At 47.5% G+C, this 14,232-nt stretch overlaps 1 protein-coding gene across 3 annotated transcripts; it reads right to left on the bottom strand.

Annotated features, from left to right (window-relative positions):
- Positions 1-28: 28 nt before the first annotated feature.
- On the bottom strand, positions 29-10,829 carry TRAPPC3 (trafficking protein particle complex subunit 3). Of its 3 annotated transcripts, none has more exons than XM_082416201.1 (5): positions 10,626-10,829; positions 2,872-2,969; positions 2,528-2,627; positions 1,260-1,442; positions 29-793 (listed from the first exon to the last, which is right to left on the bottom strand). In XM_082416201.1, exons 1-5 carry the CDS (start codon positions 10,812-10,814, stop codon positions 674-676), a joined length of 690 nt encoding a protein of 229 aa, XP_082272327.1. In that variant the 5' UTR covers positions 10,815-10,829; the 3' UTR covers positions 29-673. The 3 variants fall into 3 exon arrangements, with proteins under 3 accessions (XP_082272327.1, XP_082272328.1, XP_082272329.1); XM_082416202.1 differs by having other exon boundaries at positions 10,471-10,636; XM_082416203.1 differs by lacking the exon at positions 10,626-10,829 and adding an exon at positions 6,994-7,028.
- Between the last annotated feature and the right edge of the window lie 3,403 nt (positions 10,830-14,232).

Raw genomic sequence — 14,232 nt, 5'->3', positions numbered from 1 at the left:
GGCTGAGCAGAAAGAAAACATGACATGATTGGGATTTCACTCAAGAATGTGTCTTTATTGAAGAACTTGTAAGAAAAAAAGATGGACCCTCTATAAAAAGAGGAGATGTTGCCTCCAAACAGCAGGGAGGAAACAGAGACCTGGGTGGCTTCCCAGAAGTCAATGTTTCTGGCATGACTGGTTCCCCTTTCCTGGCAAGCACTACAGTGTGTCACACTAAAGCTAGCAAATCCAACCCACCACTCCCAGCTTCTCCTCCCCTGTCCCAATGAATCCTGGATTCCCTACGGCCATTCATCAATGACTTTCTGAAGACCCAGGGACAAATGTGCTAGGCTTGCCTCTTAATGGGGTCAAAGTGTGTTCTACTTTGGAAAATTCAAACAGGAATGTAGAATGGTTTGAGCTCTTTCTAGTCCCACCAAGGATGACTACATCCAGCCCCTTTGAAGGGAAAGGGAGCAAAGAATTTCCCTCCTGAATGTGCACACTTGTAGGGTAAATGGACTATATCACAGTCCGCTCTTTATTAACATGGAGAAGGGAAACAAGGTTAGAAGAATATATAACATCCGTGTTAAACAGTCACTGAATTCTAGAGGGCAGAGGGAGCACTGAGGCTTTCTGACTCCAACAAGTGCTCCTGCTGGTTACCCTGAAGTCCTGGGGATGGTCATTCCTCTCCAGCTGGGAGGTTGTCCTCAATCCGCCTGATGAACCTCATCCGGATTTCTGTCACACCGTCTCCTTTCAGGGTGTCCTGGACAAATTTGGCCTCCACAGCCATCTGGACCTGGGGGACAGTGCGAAAATGAAGGGGCGGCTGCCTAGCCACAGCCTCTGGGAAACCACCAGGGATGGAGCTATAACTGTCTCATCCACAGTAGCCTAAACAAGGGGGCTGGTTTCCACATGGACAAGATTGCCAGTTTCTGTGCAGAAGGCAGTGGCCCCCACCCAATAAGGGAGACTTAGCAAAGAACACTCACAAATCAAACTGTCACCAAAAAAGCCAATCTGGGAACAGATGTTCCCGGGCTCTGAGGGCTGAGCGCACCACCTCCCAGCCTAGCAGGGAGCATCAACACCACGTGGAGATTTCCAACTTGGATCCTACACTTGGCAGCTTCACCGCCTCAGGCAGCGAAGCACTGGGGTGAGCTAAAAGCCCTTATTTCACTCTCCCATTCATTCGTTCAAACATTTATTAAGACCCTACTACATTTCAGGTGTCTCAGAAGGTAAAGAGCTGCACTCACCATCTCCAAGGCTCCTCGCAACACCCCACACAAGAGATTGGAATAAATAAGGGATGAGTGGTTATCAGGAAGTTCCACAAAGTCCACCAAGGGATTATTTTCCAAAATGAGGGAGAATTCGTCACCAGCTGGGCTCCAATTGGTGATGCTTGGAGTGATGCCCAAGTACATCTTGAACGCCACCTGTCAAAAAACACATAATGGCACTATGAGGAAGAGCAGTAGGGGCTGTACAACAGGGAAGGTGATGTGATGGGACCACCAAGGGGAACTAAATGGTTCAGGAAAAAAACTGTGGCCTCTGCAAGACATTGAAGCTTCAGGTATTCAAGGCAAAAAAGGAAAAGCAACTGTGCACAATTCCACACCCTTCTCCTTCAAGGCATCATACAATTAGGTGACAACTTGCTGACTACCTGCACTTCTTAGTGGAAAGGAGCACTGATCTTCTGACAGGGGTGGCTGCCCTGAACCAGCATCTAACCACAGAGAGGTCCCAACACACTTTCCTGTCCTCTCTCTCTGCTATCTGAACCCTTATTCTAACACCACAAAGCTACAGGTGTTATATCATTTATCATTAATCCTATAATATATAACACTAATATTATTAATAGCAAACATTTTCTATATACACTCTACAATAAGGGCATTCATTTTACCTGAATGCTCATGTTCATTTTTTCATTTACTCCTTACAGAAACCCTATGAGGTAGCTCTTATTTTCTTCATTTTAAAGATGAGGTAACTGGTAATTAAAGAAGTTAAAAATAACTTACCTAAGAACTACTAAATATTGGAGCCAGAATTTGAAGCCAGGTTTGTCTGTATTCTTTATTTTTTTTTCCCTAAGATTTTTTTTTTTTGGATGTGGACCATACTTCCCCGGCAGTCCAGTGGTTAAGACTTCGCCTTCCAATGAAGGGGGCGCGGGTTCGATTCCTGGTCGGGGAGCTAAGATCCCATATGCCTCATGGCCAGGTCTGTCTATATTCTTAACCCCCATGCTACTCTGCTACATCTGCACAGTTGAAGAGATCTGGCTTTGATTTTAGTGGGTCTTTAATCCACAGGGATGATCCCAACCAACCATTCTTCCCTTTTTCATAATCTGTGCTATTCCTAAACCACCAGGAAGGCTTCTTTGGTCCAAACAGCTGCCTAGCTATTCTTCTGGAATAATAAGGGCCTTTCTAAGGGAGCGAGTGGTAAGCAGTGCCTTCCAATGACAATCCTTCGGTATGGCCAGGTGGCCCAGGATAATGACCTTGGCAATGACATCTGCAGTTTCCCGAAAGTCATGGCACCTCCCGACATTTGACCGTGCCAAGAAATCTTCAATCAGTCGGACTCCAATGTTATAGCCCCTGGGAAAGAAATGAGAGAACAGACTATATTATGCGGTCTGAATGTCTTATGTCTGAACATAAGGCTGTTGGTGGTAAAGGGAAAACGAGGACAATCCCAAAACATCCCAATAAATAAGCAGTGGAAACTGTACCCAAAGTGTTGGTAACGAGAGTGAACCCTGTTCTGGGCTCTAAGGAACGACGTAGATTCGGTGTGCTCAGGAGTCCCATTACTGTCTCTCCCACAGAGGAGCTCACTCACATTTTGTCCAGCTGTTTATTCACATCTTCATCATTTTCATAGTCCTTGCACAGCTGGGTGACTAGAGCCCCATAGGTCAGGGTGAAGAGCTCAGAGCTCTAAAAGAGATTCAAAAGGCAGTCAGGACCAAGCCACACAAAAGAGAAAGTTTGGTGAGAGTCTGGATCGGCCTCAATGCAACTGTCAGAATTCAAAGGAAGGTTACTGTGTCTGGTGGGAAAGACCATCATCCACTGTGGAGTAGCCAAAGAATTTAGCTCCCTAGGGTCAATGTGTCAGGGCTGAAACTAGACCCACTACAAAACGGGCTGTGAAAGGTACCTCATGCACTGAGCAGTCACCCTTCCAACACACCAAGGTGGACTTCTGCTGACCCAGGATCCCACCACAGCTGCCAAGCCTAACTGCACTCCCAAGGCCCCATCCAGGAGCAGCAGAGGTCCCAGGGGGAAGGAAGGAAGTACCAGATGAAGTCCACTGCACTAATGATAACCCTCTAAGTCACCAACATGGGAAAAAATAATGTTTCTCTTGACACATAGCTAAAGTGTTTGCAGGAAAGGGATAACTCTGAAAGGAACACAATCTTTTGTGTACCTGGAACACAATACTGACCTGGACTGGTTTCTATTACAACCACAGTTAAAAGCACAGAAACTCTCAGATAAAGAATCCTGTCACCTACTTACCAAAAAGCAGAGAGATGTGGAAGGTGAAAGGAACAGCAAATATCAAGACTACAGAATAAAAGCAGCAGGTTGGGGGAAAGGTATTATCGGAGTTAAACAAAGTGAGAAACGTGTTAGCAGCACATTTGGATCAATGTACTCATACAGAAACACGGCTGAAAAATCAAGATTGCTACCCAACCAGCCCTTTCTGAATGGAGGCTTGTCAGACTCGGAGCAGAGCACCTTTCTGTCTGCAAGTCTTCTGGGGAAGAAAGTACAACTAACATTAAGGCCCAGGCTCCCACGACCCAATGCTCCTCACCTCATCCCCACGGCCTGGTGATGAGGTCACTGCAAGAATAATAACGTGAGGGGCTTCCTTGGTGGCACAGTGGTTAAGAATCCGCCTGCCAATGCAGGGGACACAGGTTCAAGCCTGGTCTGGGGAAGATCCCACATGCCACGGAGCAACTAAGGCCGTGCACCATAACTACTGAGCCTGTGCTCTAGAGCCTGCAAGCCACAATTACTGAACCCACGTGCCACAACTACTAAAGCCCGTGCACCTAGAGCCTGTGCTCCACAACTAGAGAAGCCACCGCAATGAGAAGCCCACGTGCCACAATGAAGAGCAGCCCCCGCTCGCTGCAACTAGAGAAAGCCCGCGTGCAGCAATGAAGACCCAACGCAGCCAAAAATAAATAATAAATAAAACAAATAAAATTTTTTAAAAAAGAATAATAATGTGAATGCCTTTTGCTTACATACTACATTCTATTTTTCATTATCTCATTTTTCACCCCACAATAACTCTGTAAAGCAGAAAGGGCAGAAACTAATCTCATTTTAGAGATAAGGAAACTGAGCCTCAGAATGGTTCAGTAATTTGTCCAAGGACAGATAATTATTATTTTTATTTTAAAAATATTTATTTATTTATTATTAATTTTGGCTGCGTCACGTGGGATGTTTCATTGCGGCGGACAGGCTTCTCTCTACTTGTGGCGCTCAGGCTCAGTAGTTGCGGCATGTGGGCTTAGCTGTCCCACAGCATGTAGGATCTTAGTTCCCCAACCAGGGATTGAACTCATGTCCCCTGCATTGGAAGGCGGATTCTTAACCACTGGACCACCAGGGAAGTCCCCAAGGGACAGCTAACTATTGACAAAAGTAATTTGGGGGAACGAAAACCAGGAGCTTCTAAGCTGATGTTCATTCTGTCCACTGTTCCCCACAACTGCAATATGAATAAATCTCCCCTAAAAAACAAACAAATAAAAGGTAGTTGTACCAGGGAGTCAAAGAGAATCAGTTTCAGGATAAGTAAGCTCTTTGAATTCAACTAAAACAGATCAGGGTGTCTCCAAGAGACCATATACCAAATATGGCAATTAAAGGGAAGCTATTAAGGAGGAGAATAATTTTTAGTAAAGTTAAGGGTTTGGCACTAGAATGGCTTAGGCATGAATGGATGGAGACAATCCAGCAGTAACCAGTCCATAGAGTTGGCACCACGGCATTAAATCAGGAGAGTTTTCCTTCCATTATTAATGAGTCCTTGGATGGAGACTCCAAGAGCCTCAGCCCACCATGATGCCAAGTAACATGCATATCATGATGTTACCAAGCATTTTATACATGCAGCAGCCCCCAGTTTACCAATAAGAAAAATCAAGGTCCTAAATATATCTGTTGGTGGTCACAGAATCAATACGCCTGGGATCTGGGAATAGGGTCCCTGATGCAGGTTCTCCACACCCTCTCTTAATTTGTATGTCTATCTCCATCTTCAGTTATGAACCAAGCCTACTTGGAATAGTGCATGACATAAGTATACAACTTAAAGGTCTTCAGACTTTAAAAATAGGAATGAGCTGTTGTATAGAAAAAACCATTCATTCAAAGTTTACTCTGTACCAGGAACTACCTAACAGGAAGGAAAGAGGTAATAAACTGAATAAATAAAATAAATGGTTTGCCAGATGGTGAAAAGTGCTATGGAGGAAAATAAGCACAAAAGGAGATTAGGGAGTATTTATGTTTACCTATATGTGTGTGTGGGGGGGTTCAGTTTTAGATAGGGTAGTCAGAGAAGGCCTCATTAAGATGGTATTTGTGCAAAGACCTGAAGGTAGTAAGGGTATCTGGGTGAAAAAATTTGAGGCAGTAAGTGTAAGGCCCTGAGGTGGGAGTATGTCTGACATGCATGAGAAACAGCTAGGAGACCAGTGTGATTAGACAGGAGTAAACACAAGAGAGAACAGAAGAGGAAGTCAGAAAAGTAACAAGAGGTTGCAGAGTCTGAAGACCCTTATAACTTAAGGTTCCATGGGACCTTAAAGGTCAGCCAATTCAACCAGTCCCATTTCTTCACTGAACATAAGCACATTCTTCCAACAGAAACATGAATCTCTTCTGCAAAACTTCTACTTTCAGGCTGCTTTAATTATGTTTAATAATAATGATCACTAACATTTATAAAACTTTCAGAGTGTCTTCACAGATACTTACTGAGCTTTATAACAACCATGAGAGGTTAGCAAAACAAACATTATTTATCCCCATTTTACAGGAGATAGGTTAAGTAACTGAGACTCAGTCTTCTTAGAGTTGAGCACTGTCCTGTAAGTTATTATGTCCAAAAAAAAAAAGGTATGTCATCCTAAGCCACTGCTTAATCTCCCTGAACATCAGCTTTTCCCATCTGTACAATGGTGATAATATTATCTGCCCTTCAGGGTTATCAATGAGATAATATGTGTAGAGTACCTGCTGCACAGTACCTACTCAAGAAATAGATATTGTGGGACTTCCCTGACTTTCGTGGAGTGGTTAAGACTCCGCGCTTCCACGGAAGGGGGCACGGGTTCGATCCCACATACTGCTCACCAAAAAAAAAAAAAAAAAAAAAAAGTAGATATTGTTATTTTTGTTCTTAAACTGGTTCTCTGTGGTGTGGTGCCAGAAAGCACCCTGAACTAGGTTCAAAGAGGGAGATTCTGAATCGCTATAAAGAACTTTAAAACAATTAGTAAGGCATATAGAAGGATGCTCGGTTTATAGTCAGAAGACCTGGTTCTGAGTATGGACTTGTCACTAGTTGTGAGACTTTACCTAAGTCACTTCACTTTGCTAAACTTCAATCTTCTCCAACAAAAACAGTAACAGTGAAATATGTCATGCCAATCACAGGGTTGGTAGGAGGGTCTAATGAGATCCTGGACTTAAAGATGCTTTGCAGACCAAGAAACCACAAGAGTGGTTTCATACTGGCAAAGCCAAGTACTTCAGGCACAACCTGAGCAGAGTAAGCCAAGTCCTACACTCAGGTAAGCTACTGCACAGTTTTCAGGAGGCTTGCAGTCAGTGCCCCAAACAAAACATCAAAACTCCTTAAGGGGCTGATCTTTTGAGCTAATGCTCCAAGATTCTTATTAAGAGTCATACTTACTATTTTTGCCAACACAGATAATCCAGTGTGACTGCTCCCCAGCAGCCGGGGAAGGAAGGTCAGTAACAGGATTGAGTCCACCCCTCTTTTGTCACTCTCCAGCCTCCTGTCATGGAGATTCTGAGTGCTGCTACTCAAGTAGTAACTCACCTGAGCTCTGGAGAATAGAGTCACAACACAAAAGAAGGGCAGGCCTAAACACGCAAAGGTTAATATCTTTACTAATAAGGATGCTTGTATGGTGACCATTTTGCAGTGTATAGTAATACCGAATCACTATGTTGTGCACATGGAACTAATATAGTGTTGTAGATAAACTATACTTCAATTAAAACAAAAAGCATGGGCTTCCCTGGTGGCACAGTGGTTGAGAATCCGCCTGCCAATGCAGGGAACACAGGTTCGAGCCCTGGTCTGGGAAGATCCCACATGCTGCGGAGCGACTAAGCCCGTGCGCCACAACTATTGAGCCTGTGCTCTAGAGCCCATGAGCCACAACTACTGAGCCCATGTGCCGCAACTACGGAAGCCCACACGCCTACAGCCCGTGCTCCACAATGAGAGAAGCCACTGCAATGAGAAACCCGCGCACCGCAACGAAGAGTAGCCCCGGCTCTCCGCAACTAGAGAAAGCCCGCGCGCAGCAACGAACACCCAACACAGCCAAAAATAAATAAATAAAAATAAAATAAAATAAAATAAAATAAACAAAAAAAACAAAAAGGATGCTGGGAATTCCCTGGCGGTCCAGTGGTTAGGACTCTGTGCTTTCATTGCAGGGGGCACAGGTTCGGTCCCTGGTTGGAGAACTAGGATCCCACAAGCACGGCAGAAAAAAGAAAAAGCTTGCTAGCTGACATTTACTGAGTGTCAACTGTGTTCTTAGGTGCACTATCACACTGGTAGCTTTACATGCAATACCTCAGTTAATCCTCAGAACAACCCTATTATATAGATACTATTATTACCTTTTTAGTGGGAGTTTTCTAGTGGCCTAACAGTTGGGATTCCAGGCTTTCACTGCCATGGCCCGGGTTCAATCCCTGGTCGGGGAACTGAGATACCGCAAGCTGCTTGGTGTGGCCGAAAATAAATAAAGATGGTGAAACTGATGCTCAGAACAATGAAGACACTTGGCCTAGGTCACACAAGTAAGCAGTGAAGCCAGGACTCAATCCCAGACAGTACCATACTTCTGTGTTGTGTATTTTTCCACCTCTCTCATAGAGTATGTGCTTCTCAAGGTTAGGGACTAGGGCTTCATCTCTGCATTTCCCACAATGCTTTGCACAGAGCTGGGACTCAGGAAAAATTTGCTAGACAAATAGGCTGTTTCTATTTGCACAGACAAAAAGCAGAGATCTAATTACTTGGGCATATTAACCATTTAAGTTTTGGAAGGCTTAAGTGGGAACACAGTAATTAGCAGAAGGTTGGGATGACTGGGAAGTGGGCTGCTAGAGGGGGAGACTCCAAAGGCAGAGAGGAAAGAAGGGGAGCATGTCAGAACCAGGTGGCTACACAGAGGATCATGTGACAAGCCTCGAGTGGGTACCAATAGGAATTGAATGACAGGATGCACCAAACCTTCATGTCATTCATTCAATATAGATTGCCTAGTGCCAAGCATCATTCTAGGTGCTGGGAATGGAGCAGTGAACAAACCAACCCCTGCCCTCATGGAGTTTACATTCTCATGGGGGAGACTGAAAATAAACAAGTAAGTATAGAATTTATAATGAAATATTTTAAATGAAATAGACAGTGCTTGAAGAGAAAAAGAGTAGAGTAAGAGGACAGAGAACTAGTCAGGTGGTCAGGGAAGCCCTCTTTGAGAAGATGATATCTGAGTAACTGAATGAGGTGAGGAGTAGCTAGCTACTCTCTGGGGAAAGAAGTTCCAAGCAGAGACTACAGCAGTAGCAAAAGCTTTGAGGCCGGAATGCACTGCTGCCCTCCCTAATTCCCTCACTTCACCAAAACTGAGTGAATACTGAGGGCTGCGGGGGTGGGGGTGGGGGTGGGGGTGTGGGTGGAGACTGAAGGTTCCTGCTAAAATGGTATTAAAAGTTTCAATATTGGTTTCAGGTTTTTAAAAAGAAGTGCAAAAAAGAGCTAGATATGAAAACTAAACAGGAAGCGTTCTCATATCCATTCATATCATAGGAGGTAATCTTAGGGAGATATTAATCCTAATACTTAATCCTAGGGAGGTATTACTGTCCCCATTTCATAGATAAGGAAATTGAGGACCAATGAGAATTCCAACCGATATCCATGCTTTTTCCCCTACATGACATTGTTGCCTAGCAAAATATTCTCTCCTTCTTTTTTTTAACTCAGTATTTCCTCCAAAACAGGAATTCACAGAGTATCTTCGCAGGCCCACAAATCCTCCCCAAATGTAAGTAAATGTCTCTGTATATGTTTGTCTATTTACTATTTCTGCGGAGAAGATCCACAGCTCTCATCAACTTTTCAAAAGGGATCTGAGAGAGAAAAGGTACAGTACTACTCTGGAGTAATAGGGCCTCCTGCTGCCCATTTTTGGTGGCTGTTCCTTGTATAAGATGCAAAGATGTGAGGGGAGTTTAGTCATCCCCTCTAGAGCTGAGTGTCAACAAAAGGCCCATGGTCTGCCCTGCATGCAACCTTCAATAACTCAGTCTGTAAACTGGAAAACGAAGACAAATGGGCAATTCTGGAGGACATAAGAATATGCCAAAGAAAAGGAACACCTGTCAAGAAGTCCCCTCAGTTTGGATAAAAACATCATCCACGTTACTTTCCAGGCCCAGTCCCCATCTGCAGCCAAACTTCATAGGACTAGATGGTGTCCCACTATTCCCAGGACAAGAAGGGAGCCTCCCCGCCATTCGCCAGAGGGAGAGCACTTACTCCCTACTCTGGCCCACCCCTTACACTTGCTTTCTGGCAAAACCAGTATCTGAGTGTGAGAGACATTACGGTCTAGTAGTCTGAAGCATTAGCTTTGGGGTCAGAGAGACATGGGTTCAAATCCTAACTCTTCCTAGCTGTAAATCTGGGCCAGTTATGCAACCTCTCTGAGCTTTAAAATGGCGATAACATTATCCACCTGAGAGAGTTATTTTGCGGATTAAATGATAACGGACGTAAAATGCCAGGCCCAGTACCTAACACACAGTAAGAAAGCAACAGTGGGAGTTACTGTTATTGCCGCCGTCGTTGTTGGTCTTGCACTCAACTGCACTCGGGGGAGGGGTCTCCGAGCTACTCCAGGGGCCCTCCAACCTGCCTCAGACCCGGGACCACCCCGGAGCGATTCTCCGCTCTCAACCCACCAAGGAGCCTCCTCCTCCTTCCTTCCAGCGGAACCACCCCCTCCCAGCGCTAGCAGAAGGAGCTTTCCCAGTTGCGACTCACGCCCCGCGCCGGGCCCCTTCCTCAGAACACCTCCATTCCGCCCCGCCCGCCGAGGTCACACGCTCCGGTTACCATTTTCTTGCTCTCGGTGCCACGGTTCGCCTGCCTCGACATGGTGCCGGCCGCCTTGCCCCACCACAACACAGACCCACTCGGTGACCCCTTCTAACACCGCTGGACCCAGTTAGCGGCCCCTCAACATTCGGTATTGACCGGCACCGACTCACCGCGCCTGCGCAGCCTGCCGCGGGGCACCACGGGACTCGTGGTCCGGCCGACGAGGGTAATTCCCGCCCAGGAAACGTCGGACTACAACACCCAACAGCCCCACTGGCAGCACCGGCTCTTAATGTAGTAGGACTACAACTCCCAGAGTGCTCCGCGCACAGCGGACTCCTGGAGCCTGGCTCCCCCATGGGCTGCGTTATGGCCGCTGGGTGGCGTCTGCAGCTTGCCGTAATCCTGTATCATCCACACACTTCCTTTTCCTCCCCACCACCCCAACCCCTCCACCCCCCCACCTCCACTCAGTGATGCTCCGCAAATTCCTCTCTCGCCGAGGATGGTCTTGGAAAGTCCCTCTTTCAAACTAGCTTCTTCCGCTGTTGCTGCAATTCAGAGCCAGAAGCTCCCAGGATGTCCCAGAAAACTGGCCATGGCTCATACACAGATCTGGCTTCTTCTTTACAAAAATATTCAATGATCACCTACTACGTGCCAAGCATTTCGTCAGTGGTTTTCTCTTCAAACTGTCATCTGTCTCCAAACCCCAAACGCAGCCAGCACCTGCATCCTACCACTGTGGCCTCCTGATGAAATATCCAGGGTGATAAAGTTCGGGTCACTTTCTCCCTCTCCCTCCCCTAGAACAAGTACACAGCCTGGTTCCCAGAAAAGAAAGATCACCGGTGTTTGTAGCAGTCAGTCCTGGATTTTAATCCCAGCTTTGCCATTTTAGGCAAATTGCTGGATCTCTCTCAGTTGTTGTGAAGATTGGTGAGACATGTATGCAGGCACTTGGCACAAAGTAAATGTGCATTCCCTTTCTTCCAGCCACTCTCTAAAAACACAGCCCAGCAAACAGGCCCCAGAAATACCAGGGGAATGTGCTGGCCGCACCCTCACCCATCACCAAGGGGAAGTCTTACAGTCAGTCCCCGGCTATAGCTCTTTGGTTGCAGCCCCAGCCATCCCTGGCTGGTCAATTCTGAGAGGGCTTGGCTGGGAGTCCCTGAGCACCCTCTCCTAACTTAGGAGAGCCTGACTCTGCGGCAGCTCCATTCTAGCCCCTAGCCTTCACCATGACAACCAGCTTGCCCAGACGTGAGCCATCCTGGCTATCCTGGCTGGGGGAGTTGGGGGGTGGGCAGCAGGCTGCTCAGCCTGAAAGCCAGCACCCAAGATCCCCCCAGTCCGTCCCTCCCGTGCAGGACCGATCATTATTATACTCTTCTCCCTGTGGCACAGACATTCTGGGGCCTTCCTAGAGGCAGTGACCTTTGACTCTCCCTCCTGTGTCAGTGCCTTGGCTGAGGGTTCTGGGAAGGAACATGAGGGTCTGCTGGGGGTGAGGATGAGGAAGCAGGGGTGGGCTAGCCCTTGGAGGCCAGCAAAGCTAGAGAAAAACCTCCTGCATTCCCAGGAGAAAGGACAGCTGAGGTGAAAGCTGCAGTTGGCTGGCCTGTCTGTTGGTCTGGGCTCCTCCCTGCCGGCTGCCCTTGGCTGCCCACAGAAACCTGAGTCACAGTCACAGCCAGCAGCTCCACCCCACCCAGCCTGCTGTCAGGCAGGGTGCGTCTGGAGAGACTGAAGGCGGAGCCTCTCCCCGCCCATCTTATAACCTCTGAGATTCTTCCTCTCTCTGCCTGTGATTCCTCCTTTTGGAATTCCTCTTTCTCTTTGGGACTCCTCCTTGGAAAGTCACCAGTACTGAATTGAGGGTGGGGGTGGGGTCCACCTCAGGCTAATCTAGAGGGTCTCCTCCTGGCTCCTTAGCGACTTCTTCAAGGGCTCTCATTCCCAACTCCCAATCCCTCTCCATCACCCCTGGGGCCAGGACATTTAAGAACACCAGGCACCCCCTCCCCACCATCATCTCCTTCTCCCAGGAAAAGAATGCAGCAGGGACAGCTTCCCATCCCTAGCAGGGACTCTAGATGCCCCTTCTCAAGAACCCAAAAGGTTGAACCTCTTTAGTCCTGGATCTGAGTTCCTCCCCCTCCAATCCCTCTCTGTTACTTCCCCTCTGCAAGAGCTGGAGGGAGGGAGGCCTTTTTGCAGCTGGTGTCAACCTTGCCCTTGAGGACATTCCCCACCCCCAACCCCAGGGGGTGGGCCCTGGAGGGTACAGCTCCCCAGCAGAGTGGTCTGGGTTAGAGACCCCTTCTTGCTGCAGCGCCTTGGGTGTAGGGTGGGAGTCAGAATCTGATATCTGTTCTCTCAAGCTGCCCCCACCATGAGGCCCCTCCTACTTCCTACTTGTGTGGGAGTAGAGACAGCCTCCAGGGCCTTGGTCCCAATTCATATCTCTTTGTCAAATCTCCCAGTGATTTCCTTCACCTCTCTGTCAGGTTCATCTTGGACCCTGCCCCACCAAGCCTAGGAGGGTGTAAATGCTCTTGCTGCTGCTCTCCCCTAGGGGGATCAGGAAGAGAACATATATCTGATTCCCATTCAGTGACCTGTCTCCTAGCCCCAACCCAGCCTCATGGTGAAACTAACTAACAGCTCATTCAAGCCTGTTTCCGTGGAGTGGGGAGGGGACTGCCTTGGGCTGTAGGGGAGGAACAGGGGAGGTCACAGAGTTCCCAGCCCCTCACTGAAGAGGGCAAGACATTCTCAGACCCCTGTGATGTTGCAAGTGTCCTGCTTGCTCCTTCTCTGCGATGTTTAATACGTGGAGCACTTTCACCCAGCCCCACACTCAGAGACACCCACTCTAAACCCCATCAGTTGCCGGGGCCTGGGATCCACCAAGGATCCTGGTCAATTAGGGGGCAAAGGAAGAGGGGCCCAGTCCATCTGTCTACTCCGACTGCATCAATCACAGGACATCGGTGCTCTCCTGGCTCCCCTCAGTCACCTTCCCAGGACTCGCTGTGCAGGAAGCCTCCTGGGGCTGGCCAGGAGAACTGTCCATCAAGTTGTCTAACTCCCAGATGTCCCCACCACTAGCATCTTGCAAGGAGGTAGGTGCAGGTGCCTCCACCCTCAGTCTAGGGAAGGGTTCCTCAACCTTGGCAGCATTGACATTTTGGGCCGGATGATTCTTTGTTCAGGAGGTGGTCTTGTGCATTGCAAGATGTTAAACAACATTCCCGGTGTCTAAGTACTAGATGCCAGTAACACCCCTAGTTGTGACCACCACAAAGGCCTCTAAACATTGCCAAATGTCCCCTGGGGAGCAAAATTGCCTCTGGTTGAGAACCACTGAGTAGGCTAATACCACATACTGTCTCTTTGCAGAGGGCTCCTCAAAGTCAATCCTAGATCATTAGACACAATGGAGGATTTCGAGTTCTAAAGCACTGCTCACTCTTCTCCTTCTGAAGAACCTTCAACAGCTCCCTAATATCTATATTGTGTAGATCATGATGCCAACTGGCATTCAAATCCTCCTATATAGGCCATCCCTGGCCTATCTCTTCATCTTCAGCTCCCATTTCCCCCTCTACTATTTTTTTTTTCTATTTATTTATTTAGTTAGTTAGTTAGTTTTGGCTGTGTTGGGTCTTCATTGCTGTGCGCGGGCTTTCTCTAGTTGCGGCGAGCGGGGGCTACTCTTCGTTGCAGTGCGTGGGCTTCTCATTGCGGTGGCTTCTCTTGTTGTGGAGC

Source organism: Balaenoptera physalus (assembly GCF_965194825.1).
Source record: "Balaenoptera physalus genome assembly, chromosome: 1".
Taxonomy (NCBI): Eukaryota; Metazoa; Chordata; class Mammalia; order Artiodactyla; family Balaenopteridae; genus Balaenoptera; species Balaenoptera physalus.
The sequence above is the reverse complement of the archived record's forward strand: the minus strand, read 5'-3'. Positions and strand labels throughout refer to the sequence as shown.

Excerpts from the sequence above, each read along its gene's own strand:
- TRAPPC3 (XM_082416201.1), bottom strand. The coding sequence starts at position 10,814 with ATGGGGGAGCCAGGCTCCAGGAGTCCGCTGTGCGCGGAGCACTCTGGG. Across the intron at positions 1,443-2,527 it reads CTGCAGATGTCATTGCCAAG|GTGGCGTTCAAGATGTACTT; the intron begins GTCATTATCCTG and ends GTTTTTTGACAG. Across the intron at positions 794-1,259 it reads TGCGAGGAGCCTTGGAGATG|GTCCAGATGGCTGTGGAGGC; the intron begins GTGAGTGCAGCT and ends ACTGTCCCCCAG.